General features: G+C 44.3%; 1 protein-coding gene across 1 annotated transcript in view; it reads right to left on the bottom strand.

Moving 5' to 3' along the window:
• Positions 1-18,594: 18,594 nt before the first annotated feature.
• The window catches only part of ACACA (acetyl-CoA carboxylase alpha), a 276,321-nt gene continuing 272,382 nt past the window's right edge, over positions 18,595-22,533 (bottom strand). The window contains exons 53-54 of the mRNA XM_049772768.1: positions 20,963-21,099; positions 18,595-20,186 (exon numbers count right to left, since the gene is read on the bottom strand). Coding sequence (XP_049628725.1) covers positions 20,063-20,186; positions 20,963-21,099 — 261 coding nt within the window. The 3' untranslated portion in view covers positions 18,595-20,062. The remainder of the gene's footprint in view (positions 20,187-20,962; positions 21,100-22,533) is intronic.

Below are 22,533 nucleotides of genomic sequence, written 5' to 3'. Positions count from 1 at the left end.
AGAGAGATGTGAAGGGAAAAGAGACATGTTTAAGAAAGAACACAGGCTTGAACAGGCAAGCAAACAAGTGAGATACATGTTCAAGAGAGAGCATGGACTTGAAAGAGCAAGCCGGTCCTCCACATTTTTAATTAAAATTGTTTTGATGGTCCTGGGTCCTCTGCATTTCCATATAATTTTTGATACATTTATTAATATATGTAAAAAATGCCTGCTGGGATTTTGATGGGTATTACACTGAATCAATTCAGGAACATGGAGTGTCTTTTATATTTCTCAACAGGTACATGATTTTTTTTATATACAAATCTTCTGCACAAAATAAATTATTTTTGTTTGTTTTGGGATCACACCCGGCAGGGCTCAGGGGTTACTCCTGGCTCTATGCTCAGAAATCGCTCCTGGCAGGCTCAGGGGACCATATGGGATGCCGGGATTCGAACCATCAATCTTCTGCATGCAAGGCAAACGCCCCACCTCCATGCTATCTCTTCGGCCCCTGCACATGATAAATTTTGATAATTTATTCTTAGGAATTGTATTGTTGGGTTCTATTGTCAGTGAAAAGCTTTTTAACTTTTGGATTTCTCTTTAACAGTATTTAGAAATTTTTTTTTTGAGGGGAAACACACTTAAACAGGATTTAGGGGCATTTTCCATCAGTGCTGGGGGACTATGGTGGTGCCGTGGATTGAATCTGAACATCTCATACAAAGTATGTACTCCAGTACTCTGAGCCATCACCGCCCTGGCCTGAAGTGAACTGATTTTGACATATTGATCATTTGCCCTTTGATCTTATCTAATATTCTAGTTTATAAAAGGGATTCCTTGCACAGGATTAATTTATATGTTAATAATGACAGCTTTAATAACTTCTTTCTAGTGTGCAAGAGTTTAGTCTTTATTCACTTAGCCTGTTGTGCTGTTTACAATGCTGAATAGAAGTAACAAAAGTGGATATTCTTGGGCCCGGAGAGATAGCACAGCGGCGTTTGCCTTGCAAGCAGCCGATCCAGGACCAAAGGTGGTTGGTTCAAATCCCGGTGTCCCATATGGTCCCCCGTGCCTGCCAGGAGCTATTTCTGAGCAGACAGCCAGGAGAAACTTCTGAGCACCACCGGGTGTGGCCCAAAAACCAAAAAAAAAAAAAAAAAAGTGGATATTCTTGCCTGTTCCTGATCATAGAAGGAAAGTGTTCACTCTTCTTCCATTGAGTTTGCTAGCTGAGTTTCTTGTTTTGGGGTCATGTCCAGCAGTGCTTAGGTATATTCATGGCTCTCCATTCACAAATTACTCTGGGCAGGCTTGGAAAACCATATGGGGTGCTAGGTATCAAATCTGGGCCAACCTCACACACAGCAAGTGCCTTGACTGCTATACTACTGCTCTGGCCCCTGTTGAAGTTTTGAATTCACGGACACCATTTATTAGGTTGAGACAAGTCCATTTTTTTTAGTTGCTGCTTTTTCAAACTTTAAGAATGCTGATCTGGGGCCCGGAGGATAGCACAGTGGTGTTTGCCTTGCAAGCAGCCGATCCAGGACCAAAGGTGGCTGGTTCGAATCCCGGTGTCCCACATGGTCCCCCGTGCCTGCCAGGAGCTATTTCTGAGCAGACAGCCAGGTGTAACCCCTGAGCAATGCCGGGTGTGGCCCAAAATCCAAAAAAAAAAAAAAAAGAATGCTGATCTGGAGCCGGAGAGATAGCATGTAGCATGGAGGTAAGGCATTTGCCTTGCTTACAGAAGGACAGTGGTTCGAATTCCGGCATCCCATATGGTCCCGAGCCTGCCAGGAGCGATTTCTGAGTGTAGAGCCAGTAGTAACTCCTGAGTGTCGCCTGGTGTGACCCAAAAACCAAAAAAAGAAAATAAAAAAAAAGAATGCTGATCTGCATAGGTGTTGAATTTCATTGAGTACTTTTTTTTTTTTTTTGGTTTTTGGGCCACATCCAGTGTTGCTCAGGGGTTACTCCTGACTGTCTGCTCAGAAATAGCTCCTGGCAGGCACAGGGGACCATATGGGACACCGGGATTCGAACCAACCACCTTTGGTCCTGGATCGGCTCTTGCAAGGCAAACACCGCTGTGCCATCTCTCCGGGCCCCTCATTGAGTACTTTTATCTGCTTCTATTGAGATCATGTAATTTTCTTCCTTTATTCAATGAATGCAGTGCATTGTGTGTTACAAGAATTGATTTGGATATTAAACTACACCCCTGGGGCAAATCCCACCTGTTTTTTGGTGTATAATTTTTTTTATATTCTTAGATGCAATTTAAGATTTGCTGTAGATTTTTGTGTATTTCCATGAGGGACACTAGTCTGTAGATTTCCTGTATTGTCTTTGACATTTGCTATCAGAGCTATTATTGACTTCCTAGAATCAACTAACTGAAGTTTTCTCCTGTTTCCTGAAAGTTTGGGAGATGCTGGTATTTCTTCTCCAGAGCAATGAGCTTCTGGGATAGAGCTTTCTTCTGCAGACAGTTTTCTAACATAGATTTAATTTCTTTTTGGGTGGAAGAGGGTGTTTCAGTCACATTCAGTGGTGCTTAGGGGTTCCTCCTGACTCTGAAGTTAGGAATTACTCCTGGTGATGCTCAGGGGACCTTATGGGATGCTGGAAATCAAACCTGGATTGTTTACACACAAGGTAAGTGCTCTTCCTTCCCCCTCCAGACCATAATTTTGATAGCAGTGGCAGTTCTTGATTTCCTCTTTTGTGCCTGATATTGGAAGTTTGTGTCTTCTCTTGTCATTTTATGCTTTCTTTTGTTTTAGGGTCACACCCGCTGGTGCTCAGGGGTTACTCCTGGCTCTGTGCTCTTAAATCGCTCCTGGCAGGCATGGGGGACATATGGGCATATGGGATATTGCATATCCCATATAGATGGCATATGGGATACTGGGATTTGAACCACTGTCTCCTGTACCAGCTATATGCAAGGCAAACTCCCTACCACTGTACTAGCTCTCCAGGCTCCTTTTCTTGTCATTTTTTAAAAAATAACCTTTAGGGGGCTGGAGAGCTAGCACAGCAGTAGGGTCTTTGCCTTGCATATGGCCAACCCAGGAATGGTGGTTCGATTTCCAGCATACCATATGGTCCATGGAGCCTGCCAGGAGCAATTTCTGAGCGCAGAGCCAGGAGTAACCCATGAACACTGCTGGGAAGGGTCCCAAAACCACCAAAACAAACTAACAATACCTTTAGGGGCCAAAGTGATAACACAGTGGTAGGGAATTTGCTTTGCATGTGGTTGACCCAGGACAGACCCAGGTTTGATCCCTGGCATCCCATGTGTTCCCCTGAGCCTGTCAGGAATGATCTCTGAGCACAGAGCTAGGAATAACCCCTGAGCACCACTGGGTGCGGCTCCAAAACCAAAACCAAAACCAAAACCAAACACACACCTTTGTTTTTATTGATTTTTTTCTTTTTTCTGTATTGTTTCATTATATTCTACTCCATTTTTTTCCTTTATTCTTCTTGGTTTAAGCTCATTCCCCTCACACTCCATTCTTAGAGCACAAATTTTAGTTGCCCCTAAAATAAGTTGTAGAAGTTCCTTTTGCAGGGGCCGGGAAGGTGGCGCTAGCGGTAAGGTGTCTGCCTTGCAAGCACTAGCGTAGGACGGACCGCGGTTCGATCCCCCGGTGTCCCATATGGTCCCCCCAAGCCAGGGGCGATTTCTGAGCGCATAGCCAGGAGTAATCCCTGAGCGTCAAACGGGTGTGGCCCAAGAACCAAAAAAAAAAAAAAAAAAAAAAAGACACCTAACTGTTGGGCCGGAGAGATAGCATGGAGGTAGGGCGTTTGCCTTTCATGCAGGAGGTCATCGGTTCGAATCCCGGCGTCCCATATGGTCCCCCGTGCCTGCCAGGAGCAATTTCTGAGCCTGGAGCCAGGAATAACCCCTGAGCACTGCCGGGTGTGACCCAAAAACCACAAAAAAAAAAGAAGTTCCTTTTGCAGAATTTCTTCTTTCACTTCTGTCAATTTTCTCTTTGTATACTTTAGAGATCTGTTGTGAGGTACATATATGCTTATAATTGTTATAGATTTTTTTTTGGGGGGGGAGTACACATGGCAGTGCTCAAGGGTTACTACTGGCTCTGCACTCAGAAATCTGACTCGGCGGACCATATGGGATATCAGAAATTGAACCTGGGTTGGCTGCATGCAAGACAAACATATGCTCTATTCACTGTGATATTGCTCTGGCCCCATGTTATGGATTCTTAATAACTGAAGCTTTTATTCCTCTGGAATATTGTTTTAATATCCCTGGCTAAGATACTTCTCCCATGTCTCAAATAATCCCAAGAATGCTGGGAATGGGAATATCCTTCTCAAAATGCTCATAATTCTGGAAGAACTCATGATCAAAAATCAGAACAGAGAGAGAGAGAGAGAGAGAGAGAGAGAGAGAGAGAGAGAGAGAGAGCACAGCGGTAAGGTATTTAACTTGCACGCAGCCAACCCAGGATGGACAGTGGTTGGAATTCCGACATCCCACATGGTCCCTCAAGCCTGCCAGGAGCAATTTTCTAGCTTAGATCCAGGAACAACCCGAGTGCCGCCGGGTGTGACCCAACGCCCCCCCCCAAATAAAAAAAAAAGAATCAGAACAAGGAAAACACAGTAACAGGAGATAACTGGTTGTATTACAATTACTGGTTTCTCTTATGCTTTTATACGTGTTATACTGTTAGATACATTTTGCATAAACACTATATAATGTTTTGTGCCCCATCAGTTCTTACCTGCAAGTTAATGCTTTGGTCAATATGCTTAAGCTTCTTTCTTCAATATTAATATGGTCATTCCCTTTGTAATAATTAGTCTATGTGGCTCTTATACTTTTTTAAAACTTAAAAAAAAAAGTGGGAGGAAAGTTACCTGGCACTAACTCCCTGACCACGCTCAGGGAGGCATATGTGGTTCTATGGATTTGCTCTATCACTGAACTACATTTCAAACCTCTGTGTGTTGCTTTTTTATTCAGTTTAACAAGCTGACATTTGGTTGTTGTCAAGATCTTTGTATATTTGTTCTTCCTTTGCTACTTTGTGTTGGTTTACCATTTAAATTATATTGCTTATAACTACATATGTCTTTTCATCTTTAAAAAAACATGGTTTAGGGGCCAGAGAGATAGCACAGCGGTATGGTGTTTGCCTTGCAAGCAGCCAATCCAGGATAGATGGTGGTTCAAATCCCGGTATCCCATAAGGTCTCCGGAACCTGCCAGGAGTGATTTCTGAGCATAGAGCTAGAAGTAATCCTTGAGCATGGCCGGTGTGACCCAAAAACAAAAACCAAAAAACCAAAATGAAACAAAAAAATTACATGGTTTAGGGGCTGGAGCAATAAACAATAAATATTATAGTGCAGTCTATAGGGCACTTGCCTAGCATGTAGCTGTTCTGGGTTAGATCCCCAATACACCATAGGGTCCCCTGATTCTTCCAGGAGTGATCTTTGAGCACAGAGTCATGAATTAGCCCTGTACAGCTTAATAGAACCCCAAAACAACAAAAGCAAAACAAAACAAAAAAGGAAAGAAAAACAAGATTTAAGCATACAGCTCCTAAGTGGGTTTTTTGTTCTTGTTGTTATTTTTTGTTGTTGTTGTTTTGGTTTGGTTTTTGGGCCATACCCGAAGGTGCTCAGGGGTTACTCCCGGCTGTCTGCTCAGAAATAGCTCCTGGCAGGCACGGGAGATTCAAACCACCATCCTTCTGAATGCAAACCCTACCTCCATTCTATCTCTCCACCCCTCCCTTTTTTTTTTTTTTTTGTGGTTTTTGGGTCACACCCGGCAGTGCTCAGGGGTCATTCCTGACTCCAGGCTCAGAAATCGCTCCTGGCAGGCACAAGGGGACCTTAGGGGGCACCGGGATTCGAACTGATGACCTCCTGCATGAAAGGCAAATGCCTTCCCTCCATGCTATCTCTCCGGGCCCCCCCCCCTTTTTTTTTATCAGATACACATTAGATCTCCAAGCCGATTCTGCCTGGAGAAACCAAAAACCTCTCTCCATTTCTGCTTCCCTTCTGCAGCCCTGAAATTTCCCAACTACTCTGTCTTTTCTGTGACTTAGACTGCAGGCATCTCAGCTAAGCTACTGACACTGCTATCGTCTCATGACTGGCCCACATGTGGAATCATGGCTTTGTATGTACTCCTCTCATAGCTGAACTTTAGTCGATTAGATAGAAATGCCATCTTCTATACTATGCCATATTTTGGTGACCCATTCTTTCAAATGTCTGGGGTTTTGAGATTATCTGATCACTGTTTTGACTTCCTTGGGAGAGTTGCTGATCTACTGTGCAGTGGTTGCACCACTGTCCAGTCTCATGAGCAATACCTAGGGTTCTAATTTCTTCACATTCTTGCCAACACTGTTTTGACTGGGTTCTCTGGGACCCATTTAATGCTGGGCATTGAACCCAGGGCTTGCACAGCATATGTTCCAGCCCTTCAGCTCACCTACCAGTTGTTATTCTTTAGGGGTCATCATACTGGGTGTGAGGTGATAGTGCACTGTGATTTGATTTTAGTATCTCTAATAATTAGTGATGTTGAAAATCCTTTCATAACTTGTTGGATATTTGTATTATATCTTTGGCAAAATGTCTATTTGCATCATTTTGCATATTTTAAAATCATGTTTATTGTGGGATATAAAAAGAGTATGATAACAAAGACAATAGAGATGAGGCCAAGAGGACTGGTCAATGGTAAGAAGCTTGTCACAAAGAGGGGGCAGTGCAATTAGGGAAGAGAAGGGACCACTATGACAATGACAGTTGGAAATGACCACTCTGGACAAAAACTGGGTGCTTGTAAAGTGATGTAAAGTAATATTCGTGATATCCCACCACTAACAGTATTGGAAACCATAGTGCCTAAAGGGGGAAATGAGGGAGAGGAGAAAGGAAAAGGGACCAAGGGCTGAAGAAATAGCACAGAGGGTGGTGTTTGCCTTGCACAAGGCTGACCCGGGTTCAAACCCCAGCACCCTATATGATCTCCTGAGCCTGCCAGGAGTGATTCCTGAATGCAGAGCTAGAAGTAACCCCTGAATACAACGAGGTGTGCCTCCAAAACAAAAGCAAAAAGTAAGGACCGAAAGAGAGAGGAGAGAGAGAAGTAAAATGTCTGCATGGGGGAGGGGGAAGGAAAACTGGGGACATTGGTGGCAGATAATGTACACTGAGGAAGGGACCAGTGTTGGAACATTGTATGACAGAAACTCAACCACCAACAGCTTTTTAACTCTGTATCTCAGTGATTCAATTAAAATTTTATTTTGAGGGGCCGGAGAGATAGCATGGAGGTAAAGTATTTGCCTTGCATGCAGAAGGATGGTAGTTTGAATCCCAGCATCCCATCTGGTCCCTCGTGCCTGCCAGGAGCTATTTCTGAGCAGACAGCCAGGAGTAACCCTTGAGCACCGCCAGGTGTGGCCCAAAAACCAAAAAAAAAAATTTATTTTTGGGGGTCAGAGTGATAGCACAGCAGTAGGATATTTGCCTTGCATGCAGCCAATCCTGGAAAGACCTGAGTTTGATCCCCAACATCCCATATGGTCCTCTAAGCCTGCCAGGAGCGATTTCTGAGTGCAGAGCCAGGAGTAACCCCTGAGCACTGCTGGGAGTGGCCCAAAAACAACAACAAAAACAATTATTTTTAAAAAAATCAGTGCAAAAATCATATATAGGGCTGGAGAGATAGAACAGTGTATGGTAAGGCACTTGCCTTGCATATGGTTGACCCAGGTTTGATCCTGACACCACATATAGCCTTTAATATTTCTTACAAGGCAGCAATGGAATCTTATAGATTTTTTCTGGTTTTAAGTATTAGTTCATCTAGATTTTAAGCATAAATGTAGAGCAGAGGACTCTTGCAAGTATTTTTAAACTAGCACTTTAGGGGCCAGAGAGATACTTACTGTTACAGCAGTAAGGTGTTTGCCTTGCATGTAGAAGGACGGTGGTTGGAATCCCGGCATCCCATATGGTCCCCTGAGCCTGCCTGGGGCAATTTCAGCTCCTGAGCACTGCTGGGTGTGATTTCCCCCCAAAATCAACTAGCACTTTAAATATTGGGACGTTATTGACATGGATAAGTTTCAGGTGTGCATCTCAGTGTGCCATAGTAAGTTTTAAATCAATCACCACAATTTTTAAAATGAGAAATTTAAGTTTTACCTTTAGCACCTTTGACATACAGAATTCAGTCTTAATAACTACAGACTACATATTGTATATTCTAGAACTCTTTATTTTTGGATTTTGGGACCACACCTGGAGGCACTCAGGGGTTATTCCTGGCTCTGCACTCAGAAGTCACTTCCTGGCAGGCTCAGGGGACCATATGGAATGCTGGGTACCGAACCTAGGTCCATTATGGGCTGCTAATGCAAGGCAAATACCCTACCACTGTGCTATCACTCTAGCCCCCAGAACTCTTTTTTTATCAGGAGTTTCTGCCTTTTGAACATCTTCATCCATTTTGCCCACCACTGCTCCTCCCAGGCAAACCCTAGTCATCTGTGTTTGGCTTTTCCTTGTCTAGATTCCACATATAAATAAGATCATACAGCCTCTATCAGTCCTGACTTATTTCACTTTGCATAATGCCTCTGAGGCCAGGTGTGTTAACACAGAAGGCAATAACTCCTTTAAAGGCGGACAATATTCTTATGTGTGTATAAAATTGCATATTTTTAATTGAATTACCATGAGATAAGTAGTTACAAAGTTGTTCATGGCTTATTTTCATGTCCTATAATATTCCAACACCCTTCTCTTTACCAGTGTCCAAGTCTCAGCACCAACATTCCCAGTTTGCCTTCCAGGTCCCTCCCTTAGCCTGCCTCTATAGCAGACACTTTTCTTCTCTCTTCCCCCAACTGCCCACATTTTCCTTTTAGGCATCATGGTTTACAATACTGCTACTGAATGCATAAGATGCATATAATTTTACTTCCTTTCAGCATCCAGTTCTTGTCCAGAGTAATCATCTCCCATCGTCATTGTCATTGTGGACCATCTCTGTTCTAACTGTTCTCTCCTCCCTCCTCTGTGGTAAACTTTCCACCTAGAACCAGTCTTTGAATATTATTCTCATATTATGGTATTTTAATAACCCACTTATAAATGTGATCAGCTTATGCCTATTACTGTCAATATGATACTCAATATCCATCCATGTATAAGTAAATTTCATTTTACTAATGGCTGCATAATATTCCATTGTGTAGACCAGTTTCTTTAGGCACTCATTTGTTCTCAGGCACTTGGATTGTTTCCAGATTCTGGCTATTGTGAATAGTGCTGCAATGAATATAGAATTGCAAATGCCTTTTCTACATTGTGTTTTGGGGCCCCTAGGGTATATTCCCAGGACTGATCTACCTGGGTCAAATGGAAGCTCAATTTCTCGCTTTCTGAGGAATGTCCATATTGTTTTCCAGAAAGGCTGGACCAATAGACATTCCCACCAGTAGTGAATAAGAGTTGCTTTCTCCCAGCATCTATGCCAGCACTGATTGTTTTCATTCTTTTTGACGTGGTGTGGGATATCTCTGTGTTTCAATTTGTATCTCCCTGATGATTAATGACATAAAGCATTTTCTATTTGCCTTTTGGTCATTCGTATTTCTTCTTTCAGAAATTTCTGTTCATCTCCCCATATTTTGATGGATTGGATATTATTTTTCTTGTTAAGTTCCATCAGAGTTTTGTATATCTTGTATCATAATCCCTTGTCAGATGGGTTTGGGTAAATAATCTCACCCATTCCATGGATGTCTTTGTATACTGGTTATTGTTCTTTTTGAATTACACACTTTTTTAAAATTTTATTTTGGGGCAGTTTTGCACCACACCCAGAGGTGTTCAAGGGTACTCGTGGCTCTGCACTCAGTTTTTACTCCTGGCAGTGCTCAGGAGTATATGGGATGCAGGAGATTGAACCAGGTCATCTGCATGCGAGGCAAACACATGATGACCCCAGAAGCTTATTTTAATACAGTCTCATTTGTTTATCTTTGCTTCTACTTGCTTGGTCATCTGTTTTATCCTTGAAGATGCCTTTAGATTCAGTGTCACAGAGTTCTGCCTATGTTTTTCCTCTATGTACCTTATGGATTTAGGTCTCATATCAAGGTCTTTAATCGATTTTGATTTGATTTTTGATCACAGTGTTAGAAAGAAGTCTGAATTCTTTTTTTTTTTTTGTTCTGTCATGTATCTGACCAGTTTTCCCAGCAAACCACTTGTTCAAGAGGCTTTCCTTGCTCCACTTCATATATTTTTCTTCTTTATTGAAGTTTAACTTGGATAACATTAACGGAGGGTCTCAGAATTAACTGAAGGCCTTATGATATTCCACTCCATTCCATTGATCTGAGGGTCTGTGTTACAATACCATACTGTTTTAATTATTGCCATTTTGTAAGTACAGTTTGAAGTTGGGAGAAATGATGCTTCCCATCTTTTTTCCAAGAATTGCTTTAACTATTTGGGAGGGTTTTACTGTTATATGAATTTCAGGAGTGTTTGATCTATTTATTTCTTTAAAACTGTCATGGGTGAAATCGCATGTTTTTATCCTTTCACCATTGATGGACACTATTTGTTCCAGGTTCTTGTCTTGTCTCTGTAATAATGTTGCAGAAGACCTGAGATGAACAGTCTTTTCAAGTTAGTGTTTTTGTATACTTTGAATTGTAACTGCCAAATCATAGTAGTCACTTTTTTTTTTTTTTTAACAAAACCTCCACTCTATTCCATAGTGGCTGCATCAATCTTCATTCCCAGTGACAGTGCACAAGGCTTTTTTTTTTTTTTTCCTAAACAGCCTGCTTGGTCTTTCTTGTCATTTGTATCACAGCCACTCATTCGAACAGACATGAGGGGTATTTTCTGACTATGATAAGCATCTTACTTTTATTTTATTTATTATTCTGCACAACCTCTGATGCTCAGGGCTTGCTTCTGGCTGTGCTCAGAGATCACTCTTTGCAGGGCTCTGGGGACCATATGCACTGCCAGAGATCAAACCCAGGTCAACTTTGTGTAAGGCAAGTGCCCAACTAGTTGTGCTTTTGCTCCAGTCCCCAGACATTTTATTAATTAATGAATTTTGAGTATCTTTTCATATGTCTGTGGGCAAACTCACTGATTTGGGAAGAAGTCTTATTTTGATCCTTTGACCATTTTCTGTTGTTTGTTTTTGGGCCATATCTGGCTATGTGTCACGGACTGATTAGTCCTGACACTAAGGAATCTTCTGGGGTCCCTTGAAAGGTGGGTGCAGCATGGCTGTGGGAGACAGAGGCCAGAGACTCAAGTTGAGTTCAAGCTCTGTTCTGTGTATTCAAAGCAAAAGGTGGAATATTTATACTCAATTTCTTGACAAGTCGTAATTTTCAGACAAAGCTAATTTACCAAAAAGGCATAGGGGCAAATTGTTCAAGGCATATTCTGACACAGGGTAGTTTCACATCTGAGCTGCTCTTGTTATCTGAAGTCCCTCACCTAGCAAGGTCAGTAATTATTGTTTTGGTCTTATTCCAGTTTATGCATTTTGAACTGGGGCTTGAAATGTTAACTCTTGATATAACTGCACATAGACTAATAGCAAAGCTAGATTTGAAAGTAATTATTCTGTAAGACTAATAGAGAATACTTGAATCTACTCAAATGTTCCTAATAAGGTATATTTGTATATCTGAGTAATCTTTAAGAGAGACTCTAGGGCCCGGAGAGATAGCACAGTGGCGTTTGCCTTGCAAGCAGCCGATCCAGGACCAAAGGTGGTTGGTTCAAATCCCGGTGTCCCATATGGTCCCCCGTGCCTGCCAGGAGCTATTTCTGAGCAGACAGTCAGGAGTAACCCCTGAGCAACGCCGGGTGTGGCCCAAAAACAAAAACAAAAACAAAAACAGAGAGACTCTAAGAAAAGTGAGTAATAATTATTACTTTTTGGGGTTTTTTTTTTTTTTTTTTTTTTGGTTTTTGGGTCATACCCGGCAGCGCTCAGGGGTTACTCCTGCCTCTGCACTCAGAGATCACTCCTGGCAGGCTTTGGGGACCATGTGGGATGCCCAGATTCGAACCACGCCCTACCTCCATGCTATCTCTCTGGCCCCCAGTAGTAATTATTAAAGAATATTTGAATTCACAAAAATGTTAAATCTGAGTAATCTTTAAAATGTCAGCTGAAATTATGACTCAATGTTTATGCTATATCCCCCATTTTCTTGAATGCCTCATGGACAGGCAACCAAGGTTTTTCAGGGCCCTAATGCCAGTGAGTATGGGTTATTTTTTTCAAGTTTTCTTTCTTACAGGTGTCATTTTTTTATGCTGCCCTCTCAGCAGAGTACAGGCTGCTTTGAAAAAAATTGTTGCAATAGCAAACAGTTTTAAAAAACCCTTAGTTAGGGCTTTCTTTTTCTTTTTCTTTTTTGTTTTTTGGGTCACACCCGGTGACCCTCAGGGGTTACTCCTGTCTATGAGCTCAGAAATCGCTCCTGGGGTTGGGGGGACTATATGGGACACTAGGGGATCGAACCGTGATCTGTCCTAGGTTAGCCGTGTGCAAGGCAAATATCCTACCGCTGCACCACTGCTCCAGCCTCATTAGTTAGGGCCTTTTTTTTTTTTTTTTTTTTTTTTTTTTTGGGTCATACCTGGCAGCGCTCAGGAGTTACTCCTGGCTCTATGCTCAGAAATTGCTCCTGGCAGGCTCAGGGGACCATATGGGATGTCGGGATTCGAACCACCGACCTTCTGCATAAAAGGCAAATGCCTTACCTCCATGCTATCTCTCTGGCCCCCTACTTAGGGCCTTTTTAAACTTGGTGCATTCCTAGGTCTTAGGATCTGTTAACACGGGACATGTAGCAGCTGTGCTCAGGGATCACTACCTGGAGAGCTTGTGGGGCCAAACATGCCTACAGGGATAATACTGGATCAGCTGTCTGCAAACTTAAAGCCTTACTCACTGGATTATCTCTCTACCCAGCCCTTTACAAGCCAGACTGGTCTTTTGTTATTGATTTGTATGAGTTCCTTAAATATTTTGAAATTGACTTCTTATCAGATATGATTCACAATATATTTTCCCACTTTTCAGTATGCCTTTTCATTTCATTTATGCTTGCTGCATAGAAGCTTTGTTATTGTTGTTGTTATTTGGGGCCACACCCAAAAGTGCTCTAAGAATTTACTCCTGATTTTACTCCTATGTGGTACCAAGGTAGGTCACAGGCAAAACATGCTGGCTATCTCTCTGGCCCAGAAATTATTTGGTTTCTGGGCCACACCCAGCAGTGCTCAGGGGTTGCTCCTAGCTCTGCACTCAGAAATCATTCCTGAAAGGCTCAGGGGACTACATGGGATGCTGGGGGTCAAACACAGGTTGGACGCATGCAAGACAAACACCGCACCCACTGTGCTATTGCTTCGGCGCCACCAGAAACTTTAAACGTCGAGTCCCACTGATGTGCTTTTGTTGCCTTTGTTTTCAGTGTCTGATTCAAAATAATTGCCAAGACCAATGTCAGGAGCTTACTGCTAAGGTTTCCCTCTAGTTCTATAGTATATTTTTGTTTGTTGTTTTTCGGCCACACCCGGTGACGCTCAGGGGTTACTCCTGCCTATGCGCTCAGAAATCGTTCCTGGCTTGGGGGACCATATGGGATGCCAGGGGATCAAACCGTGGTCTGTCCTAGGTTAGCACACGCAAGCTTTATGGCTTGTGCCACCGCTCTGGCCCCTACTTCTATGTTTTTTATTCCTTTGCAGTTGATTTTTGTATCTGGTGAATGTCTCCAGTTTCATTCTTTTGCGTGTGGTTGTCCAGCGCACTCTCCTTTCCCATTGGAAGTTCCTGGCTGCTTTGCCATGGTTAATTGACCATACAGGCATGCTTGATGACAGAGATGCCTGAGAGAAATGTCATTAGGCGATTTCATCACCATATGAGCGTCACAGTGACCATCACACTGCACGATCCCGGATGGTGCAGCCGCTTGGGAGCCGGAGATGAGGCTGTCACTGAGGAAACGATGACACTTGAGTTCTGTGTGTAGCTTTCTGGGTTCTGTTTCACTAGCCTATGTATATGTTTTTATGCCAAATACTTTACAATTTTGATGATAAAATTAGTAATCTAATTTGAAATAAAAAATGTGACCATAGCTTTTATTTTCAGTATTACTTTGGTTGTTTAGGGTCTTTTTTTTTTTTTTTTTTTTGGGCCACACCGGAGGTACTCAGGGGTTACTCCTGGCTGTCTGCTCAGAAATAGCTCCTGGCAGGCACGGGGGACCATATGGGACACCGGGATTCGAACCAACCACCTTTGGTCCTGGATCAGCTGCTTGCAAGGCAAATGCCGCTGTGCTATCTCTCCGGGCCCAGTGTCCTTGTTTTCACTGTGACTATTTTTCACCTCCTTATTTACATTTACCTTTAGGTATTTGGGTCAGAGAGATAGCACAGTGGTAGGGTGTTTGCCTTGCATGCAGCCAACCTAGGATGGATAGTGGTTCGAATCCCTGCATCCCATATAGTTCCCTGAGCCTGCCAGGGGCTATTTCTGAGAGCAGAGCCAGAAGAAACCCCTGAGCGCTGCCAGGTAGGATTCCCCCCAAAAAATTATCTTTAGGTATTTTATTCTTTTCCATTGAAAATTAGTTTATTTTTGTTTGTTTGTTGTTTTTGGGCCACACCCAGCAGCGCTCAGGGGTTACTCCTGGCTCTACACTCAGAAATCACTCCTGGCAGGTTCAGGGAACCTTATGGGATGCTGGTAGTCGAACCACCATCCTTCAGCATCTAAGGCAAACACTCTACCACTGTGCTATCTCTCCAGCCCCCGAGTTTGTTTTCTTAATTTCTTTTTCCAACAGCCCATTATTAGTATAGAGAGAAATGTAGCTGATTTTTTTTTTAATTTTTGGGCCACACCCGGTAATGCTCAGGGGTTACTCCTGGCTATGTGCTCAGAAGTTGCTCCTGGCTTGGGGGACCATATGGGACACCGGGGAATCGAACCGCGGTCCGTCCAAGGCTAGCGCAGGCAAGGCAGGCACCTTACCTTTAGCGCCACCGCCCGGCCCCCATGTAGCTGATTTTTGCGTATCATAATGTTATGCCTTGAACCCCAATAAGTTCATTTTATAAGTATTTAGGAGGGGCAGGAAGGTAATACAATGGTCAGAGTACTTGTCCTGTGCATGTTGACCTGGATTTGATCCCCAAAACATTGCTGGTGTGACTCAAAACAAACAAATATGTCAAATGTTTTGGGAAGTGGATAACAGGTGCTTTCCTTGCACACAGCTGATCTCCAAACACTGCTGGGTGTAGGTCCCCCCAAAAAAACACCCCTCCCCTTGTGTGTGCTGAGTTTTTGAGTTTTCTTTCTTTTTTGGCCACATCCAGCAGTGCTCAGGGGTTATTCCTGGCTTTATGCTCAGGAACTACTCTTGGCAGTGCTCAGGGGACCATATAGGATTCTAGGGATGGAAACCAGGTCAGCCTTGTACAAGACAAATGCCCTACTCGCTGTACCATTGCTTCATCCCTTAGCTATGTCATTTTTGTTTATTTTTATATCTGTTATTTTTTGTACATTTTTCATTTTTCTGACTCAGGTAGCTTTTATTTTTTTTTAGTTAACTGTTCAGTTTAGGGTGTCCAATCCTGCTGAACAAAAGTAGGACATGCTTGTTTTGTTTTGTTTTGCTTTTTTTTGGCCACAGCAGGTGATGTTCAGGGGTTACTCCTGGCTATGCACTCAGAAATCGCTCCTGGCTTGGGGAACCATATGGGACGCTGGGGGATTGAACGGAGATCTGTCCTAGGCTAGTACATGCAAGGCCTTACTGCTTGTGCCACTGATCCTGTCCCAACTTGTTTTGAAAAAATGTTTTCAGCTGTGTACCATGGGGTCTGGTGATGGCTCTGAGCTTTCTGACACAGAGGCACACTTCCCTGTAGCCAGTCACATGCACATTCCCAGATTGTTAAGAGCAGCACCTCATTTTGGGTTGCTTTATTTTGCCTTAGTCCTTTAGGGCTGCCAACAATAGACTGGGGCAATTAGAAAAAAAAAAAAAAAAAAAAAAAACAGATTCCTAAATTCTGGAGGTTGTTTGAGGTTGTGGAACCAGCACAGTAAGGCCAGTACACTCTCCATCTGAGTATCCTCTGCCTGAACCACCCAATGGCTCCACCTTCAAATACCATAACTCCCAAGGAGTTAGGATGCCAACACTGGATTTGGGGGTTGGGAAACTGCCATAAATATAAGGCCACAGCATTTATCAGTGATATTTCTGACATGTCCACATAACCCAGTGCTAGAAACTTTCTGGAACTCCACTCTCAGGGCTGCTTCTCAGAAGACAGGTCCCCCTGAAGATCTCCCTGAGAGGTTCTCACTTCTGACAGAGAGGTCTGACAGACTGAGAATTGACTACTAATACCCATCTCTTATTCCTACTGGTAGTTTTTCAGGAAGTTCCTCCTAGGGCCTTGTTCCCCATAGTTCACTGCTGTGAACTTGCCCAGTTAGAGAAGGAATCAGGTACCTGGGCCTGTGAGTGGTGATGGAGAAGCTGAGCCCGTTAGCCTCCTCCCAGTTCAGGGACTGGACCTGTGCTTCTGTCTCCTTATCCCACTCCTTCCTGCTCACTCCAGGCAGGTAGAGAAACCAGATATTTGGGTTTAGCTCCATCACGCCACCCCTCTCAGGTGTGTCTCACTGCTCCAAGTTCCTAATGGATTAAGCCAACCAGGTACTGCGAGGGTATGTTCTCATCCTGCCTTCCCACAGGCTGCATTGGAAGGTTTCCTATTGCCCCCCACCTCCTGGGTTCACTAATCCAGTTGGGAGCTGGAATTCTTGGCACATGGGCTGTGTTCTTTTCATACAAGCAAGTCATTCACTGCCATTATATATGGTCTTTTAGTGCCCCCAGACCAGCGTTTTCTCTAGCACATACTTTGTCTATTGGTCAGCACTTAGGGATTTTCCAGATCTCTTGTTTCCTTCTTGGACAAACCCCATCAACGTCATTCCCACACAGGACTGCTGTGCTCTCTTTGCCACTGTGGTATCCCTTGACTAGCTACAGATGCCTTATCTTGGCTTGGGACCCTGCTTCACTCTGCAGCTGCAAGCCTGTCAGAGGCTTCAGCTGGCCGGTGCACTTGGCCTCACCATGCGGCTCAGCAGGCCCAAGTGTTACCCTCTCTCCTGTACAAACTCTGAGGAGGCAGTTTTAGGGTGAAGGCTGACTGCCTTGCGGCAGCACTCAGGGGTTACTCCTGGCTCTACATTCACAAATCGCTCCTGGCAGGCTCAGGGGACCATATAGAATGCCGGGATTAGAACCACCATCCTTCTGCATGCAAGGCAAATGCCTTACCTCTATGCTATCTCTCCAGCCCCTAGACTAGGAGATTTTAAAAACTGATTACAGCAAATTACAGAATTATAAAGTTATTCATTAAGTATGTACATTGAAAGAAGAGCAGGAAGAGGTCCCCAAGTTCTTGTTTTTCAGATGGGCAAAAAGGTGGGGCTGAGACTAGATCAGACTCTGTCCCAAAGTAATGCCAAGAAAATTTAAATGTTTCTTTGATTAAAAAGAAAAGATGAAAGGGGGCCGGAGAGATAGCATGGCGGTAAGGCGTTTGCCTTGCATGTAGGATGGTGGTTCAAATCCCGGCATCCCATATGGTCCCCTGAGCCTGCCAGGAGTGATTTTGAAGCATAGTGCCAGGAGTAACCCACCCCTGAGTGCTGCCTCGTGACCACCCCCCCAAAAAAAAAAGATGAAAAGATATTAGGGCCAATTCAAGGAGGGCAAAGTCTGTCCCATTCACCTTCCCTCTTCTCTGAAGCACCCATGGGTGCTGGCTGAATGTGGCCCAAGCCTTGGGGTCAGCTTGCATCTGTCTGCTTCAGGAGGATGGAAAAAGGCTCAGGGCTCCCTACTGCAGGGCATCCAGCCCTCCACTCCCAGCTCTGTTTTTGGGACATCTATCATGGGAAGGTCTCCCTTTGCTCTGCTGCACCTTCTGCAGAGACTGACCTTTACCATATTTATAATCAGCACAGGGCTCATCTTCTCCTTCTTATTGTGGACTGGGAACTATCATGGCAGGTCCTCAAGGATAGGTGTTTAGTCCTGAGCACTGAGTCAGGAATGCCTTCAAAACACACTAAATCCAGTAAGGGGTTTAACTGCTTAAAGAAACTAAAATTTTTCCATCAAAGTGACTGGAAGTGAAATGGTTTGCTATTTGCTTACTTCAGAAACCCCCACAAATCATAGCAAGTCAAGAGCTTAAAACTTTGGTGTTCACAGGGCCTACAAGAATGGGGATGGCTCAGAGGACCCAGGGTGTGGCTCGTCCTCTGGAGAGACACCCCCATGAAATTGGCCAGGTTGGTGAGAGTGGGACTACCAAAGCCCCCATGTCTCTTTCTCTTGAAGGAGAATATGAGCCCTCCTGTGGGGCGAAATGACAAACAGTAGCTCTTCTACAAAGGTGGTTTATTTCAACAAAATGTGAAAAGACTCCATTTGGCCCCTCGGGGAATGTGTCCATGACTCAGTGTGACAAGTGAGGGCTGCGTTGTGAACAGTGTGGGCAGCCAGCCCTCTGGGGTTCCAAGAGAAACCTTCAGTTAGTGTCATAATTTGGAGGGGAGGTAAATGAATACACTTTGCCTCTCAGAGTCACTGGGGCCATATATGGCAGAATGTTGAGTGGAATCATCTGGTTAGAGCTGAGAGCCACTGCCCACACCTAGGGCAGCCAGCTCCATCCCTGGTGGTGCACATTTGCATCTGAATAGTGATGGTCACCCCAGTTCAGCCCTACATGCAGCGCTTTCCTGTGTGTGAGCTAGACAACTGTAGCTTGTACAGAAGCAGTCACACCACTACTCCTACAATATCTTAGTGATTTCCTCTTTGGTCACCAGTGACAAATGCAATTAGCTGCACTGCAGGAATTGGATGCTTCACCAGTCTTGACCACCTGCCTCTCTTGTTTTAGGAGAACCAACAGGGTACCAGTAAACTCATTCCTGGGATAAATGGTTGTTGAAAACAAACTCTCTCCACACCTGGAGAAGGCCGCAGGCCAGGGAGGGAACAGGGAGACAGCAGCACCATGGCAAGTTGTGAATAATTCTAAGGTCTGTGGATTCCATGACCCCAGGAAGCATTCTGCTTCGGGGGAAGGCCGGGGTCTGGTGTGAAGAACAGCGCTGCTACCAGGCACTTTTCAGCAGCTATGGGGAGGGCGTCCTGCCACCCGTGTACATTCCTGGAAATAAGACCAAAAGGGAATGGGACAGCTGCCCTGGAGAGAGCTCAGGGCTGCTGCAGGCTGAACAATTACAGCTTCTGAGACATTCCAGCCTCTGTCCCCTGTAGTCTGAGAGGACAGGTAGGCGGAAAGCATGGAACCAAGCTTGAGGCCTCCACAGTAATGACAGTGGCTTGGTCCATCGTCTTTGCTGCTTGGATCGGGTGTCTCTCTGCTTTGAGTTCTCATGGAGCATGTATGTCCCATGCCCTCCTTTCTCATCATAAGCAGTTAATGTGGTGTGATTAAGTCAGAAGGATTCCTCTCCTGTGCCACTATGAGTTGAGACAAAGGTGGGGGCCAAAACCCCACAAAGTCGAGGTCCTTTTCTGTCCTCAGATCTGGGGCCTCACCCTAGCCTTCCTCCGCTGCCTGTGGCTGCAGGCTCATGAGGCTGGGAAGCTGCTGTGTGGAGTAAGACCTCCTGGTACATGTGTGTACCCATCATTGCCTTTCCAAAGAGGGACCAAGTCCCGATGATATAAATACTGAACCTTGGAGTTGGGCTAGATTTTGTGAATCAAAATGGCACTTTGATTCCAGTACTGAGTCTTAGGTGCCTTTGATCCCAGGGTTCTCATCGGAAAAGGCAGCTCTAGCCCTTGAGTCCAGGGGCAGGAAGTTCTTCCTACGTTGAAGGGGAATCCATTGTAGAAAGGATCCGTACAACTTCTGCGCGCTGAGTGGGTGAGATGTGCTGGGTCATGTGGACGATAGAATCCATGGCAACTTCGGGATTGGCCTGGACCAAGCTGAAGAAGAAAATAGAAGAGTGTGGCAGAGGCATCTAGATAAGGTTAGTTTGAACTGTCTATACCTGCTAAGAGTCTACCACACAGTAGAGAAATGGACCCAGTGATCAAAACAAACATTAGGTGGGATTTGTCTCCAGCTGTGGCCCTTGTGTCTAGCCATCAAAGCATACTCTGAGTGAGAATGCAGACTGGGAATGAGGAATGCATGAGGACAAGCTCAAAACCAACAATGTCCTAGCCATGTTAAAGTTACTAAAATAGATCATTTTACTCTGGCTATGGAAGAGGAATTCCCTATTATTGAATATTGAAGTATTGGGAGTAAAGGGTCCTGATTTGTGTAACTTATAAATATGTCAACTGGTGAAACAGATTTGGTCTTTATACTGTTTTTAGCTTGGCATTTTTTCCAGATAAAAAGTTAAGTATGTCCACCCCTATTCTGCGGGGAGTACTCTGGAATACAATAGACACTGGGTCAGGGGAGGGAGGAGGGAGGAGGGAGTGTCCTAGGAAACTACTAGGACCCTACTAAAACTAATACCTTCCCTTGTAGAACTGTTCTTCTAAGTGTCTGCATTTGGAGCTAGTAGTGGGGTAAGGGAACTAATAAGCCTTGGTCTGAAAAAGAATTGGGCTTAGGGCTCTATTTTTATCTCTGGGTCAACAACAGCAATCTTAAAGAAGAACACAAAAGTTATGTTTGGAATCCTTTGTTCCAAAGAAGTGAGCCCCAGTGCTCCCCACTAGTGTGACCCTGCCCCAGGTCTCACCTGCGGATCTGCTTGAGGACATAGTCTCTGCTGATGTATTTGATGTTTTCCTCAATTACTGAGCGGACACCATCTTCCTCAGTCAGCTGCTTCTCCAACCACTCCACTAGATCCTTGTTATTGTCCCAAACATAGGCCTGCAAACAGATGATTCCTATTCAGATATCAGGGGCTGCATATAGGCTTATTCCATAGCAGGAAAATGTACCCCAAAACTTGCTCATTGTTAAGTCGCTGAGCAATGTAGCCATGTGAGAGAAAAGGGTCTAAAAGCTCAAATTGTTTAATGAAAACTAATTGGGAGGGAAAGGTGATTTAGTAGGTACTTAAAAGGGAAATGTGTGGGGCAAGAAAAAAAGTTTGGGGTATATAGCACTTGCCTTGCATGCAGTGGAATCCTCAGCACCACACACATTCTTCTGAGCACTGCTAGGACAATACTGGGTCTGCCCCTCCCTCCACACACAAAGGGAAATGTGCTTTCAGGGAACTCAGACACAGTTCTTAGTATAAAAGTCTCTACAGATGAACTTCATGGTGGTGAAATCTCCTGGGTCCAAGGTCTCGTCAAGGCACGAAGTGGGGGACCGGCAGGTTAGAAACACAACCCCCATTTTACTTCTATGATAGTATTTAAAAGGGTCAAGACATCTCTAACCCGGAAAGACTCCACAAACCGCCTCTCACTTCCTTTTTTCAAGATCACTGGGCTGAGTATCTCTAGGTGGTTGACTACATAATAACTCAGGAGCGTGTTAGAAACCTAATAGCCTTCTCCTTGCTCTCTTCTCCTCTCATTTTCTTTACAAATCATTTAGGAATCGTTTTGTTAATGGCTTCCGGAAAACCAAGTACCACCATTAGAGCTCATTCATATTTATGTCATTTTGTTTGGGTAATTAAACACAAAGCTCGTCATTTAAAGGTGTGCTATCCTTCTCTGTTATCACTAACGAAGTCAAAGTCAGAATGACAATGAGTTTGGCTCTGTAATTTAATAGGTGGGTACATTAGGGAGTCTCTGAGGCTTGAGATGGGGCTCAGGAAACCCACACAGAAGTCAAGGTGCCAGGCCCACAGCTGACGACTATGGGGCCTGCAGCAGTGTCCGTCACCCTTCAAGGGGCAGCCACAGGGCTGTGTGAAAATCAAAATTTCCATTCTGTGCCTTTAAAAAATATGTTTAATGTATGTAAATTCCACACACCCCCACCTCCACCCTAGACTCTAGCTGGTGAGCTGGCTGTGACTGTTGATTATGTATCATGCAACTGACTTCTCATCCAGACGCTTCTTAAAGCGCCCTTCACAGGTGAAGGGACAGAGCAGGGCTCTTGTTTGGTGCCTTGGTCATGACTGCTGACTCCGGGGGCTGAAGTGAGGCATCTGTTACTAAGGAACAGTGGTGTCATATTTCTCTGTTGACAACAGGGTGGTGGTCTCAACCAAGTCCTGGCTCCTCGTTACCCCACAGAGGGAAGGTAAATGCTGATATTTCCTCCTCTACCACTGGCATGCCAGCTTAGACTTCTCACACTTGACACACCCTCCTTTTCCCCCCCGAGAACTTG

This window comes from Suncus etruscus, chromosome 1 (assembly GCF_024139225.1).
Source record: "Suncus etruscus isolate mSunEtr1 chromosome 1, mSunEtr1.pri.cur, whole genome shotgun sequence".
Taxonomy (NCBI): Eukaryota; Metazoa; Chordata; class Mammalia; order Eulipotyphla; family Soricidae; genus Suncus; species Suncus etruscus.
Note: the sequence above shows the minus strand (reverse complement) of the source record. Positions and strands in the feature narration are given on the sequence as shown.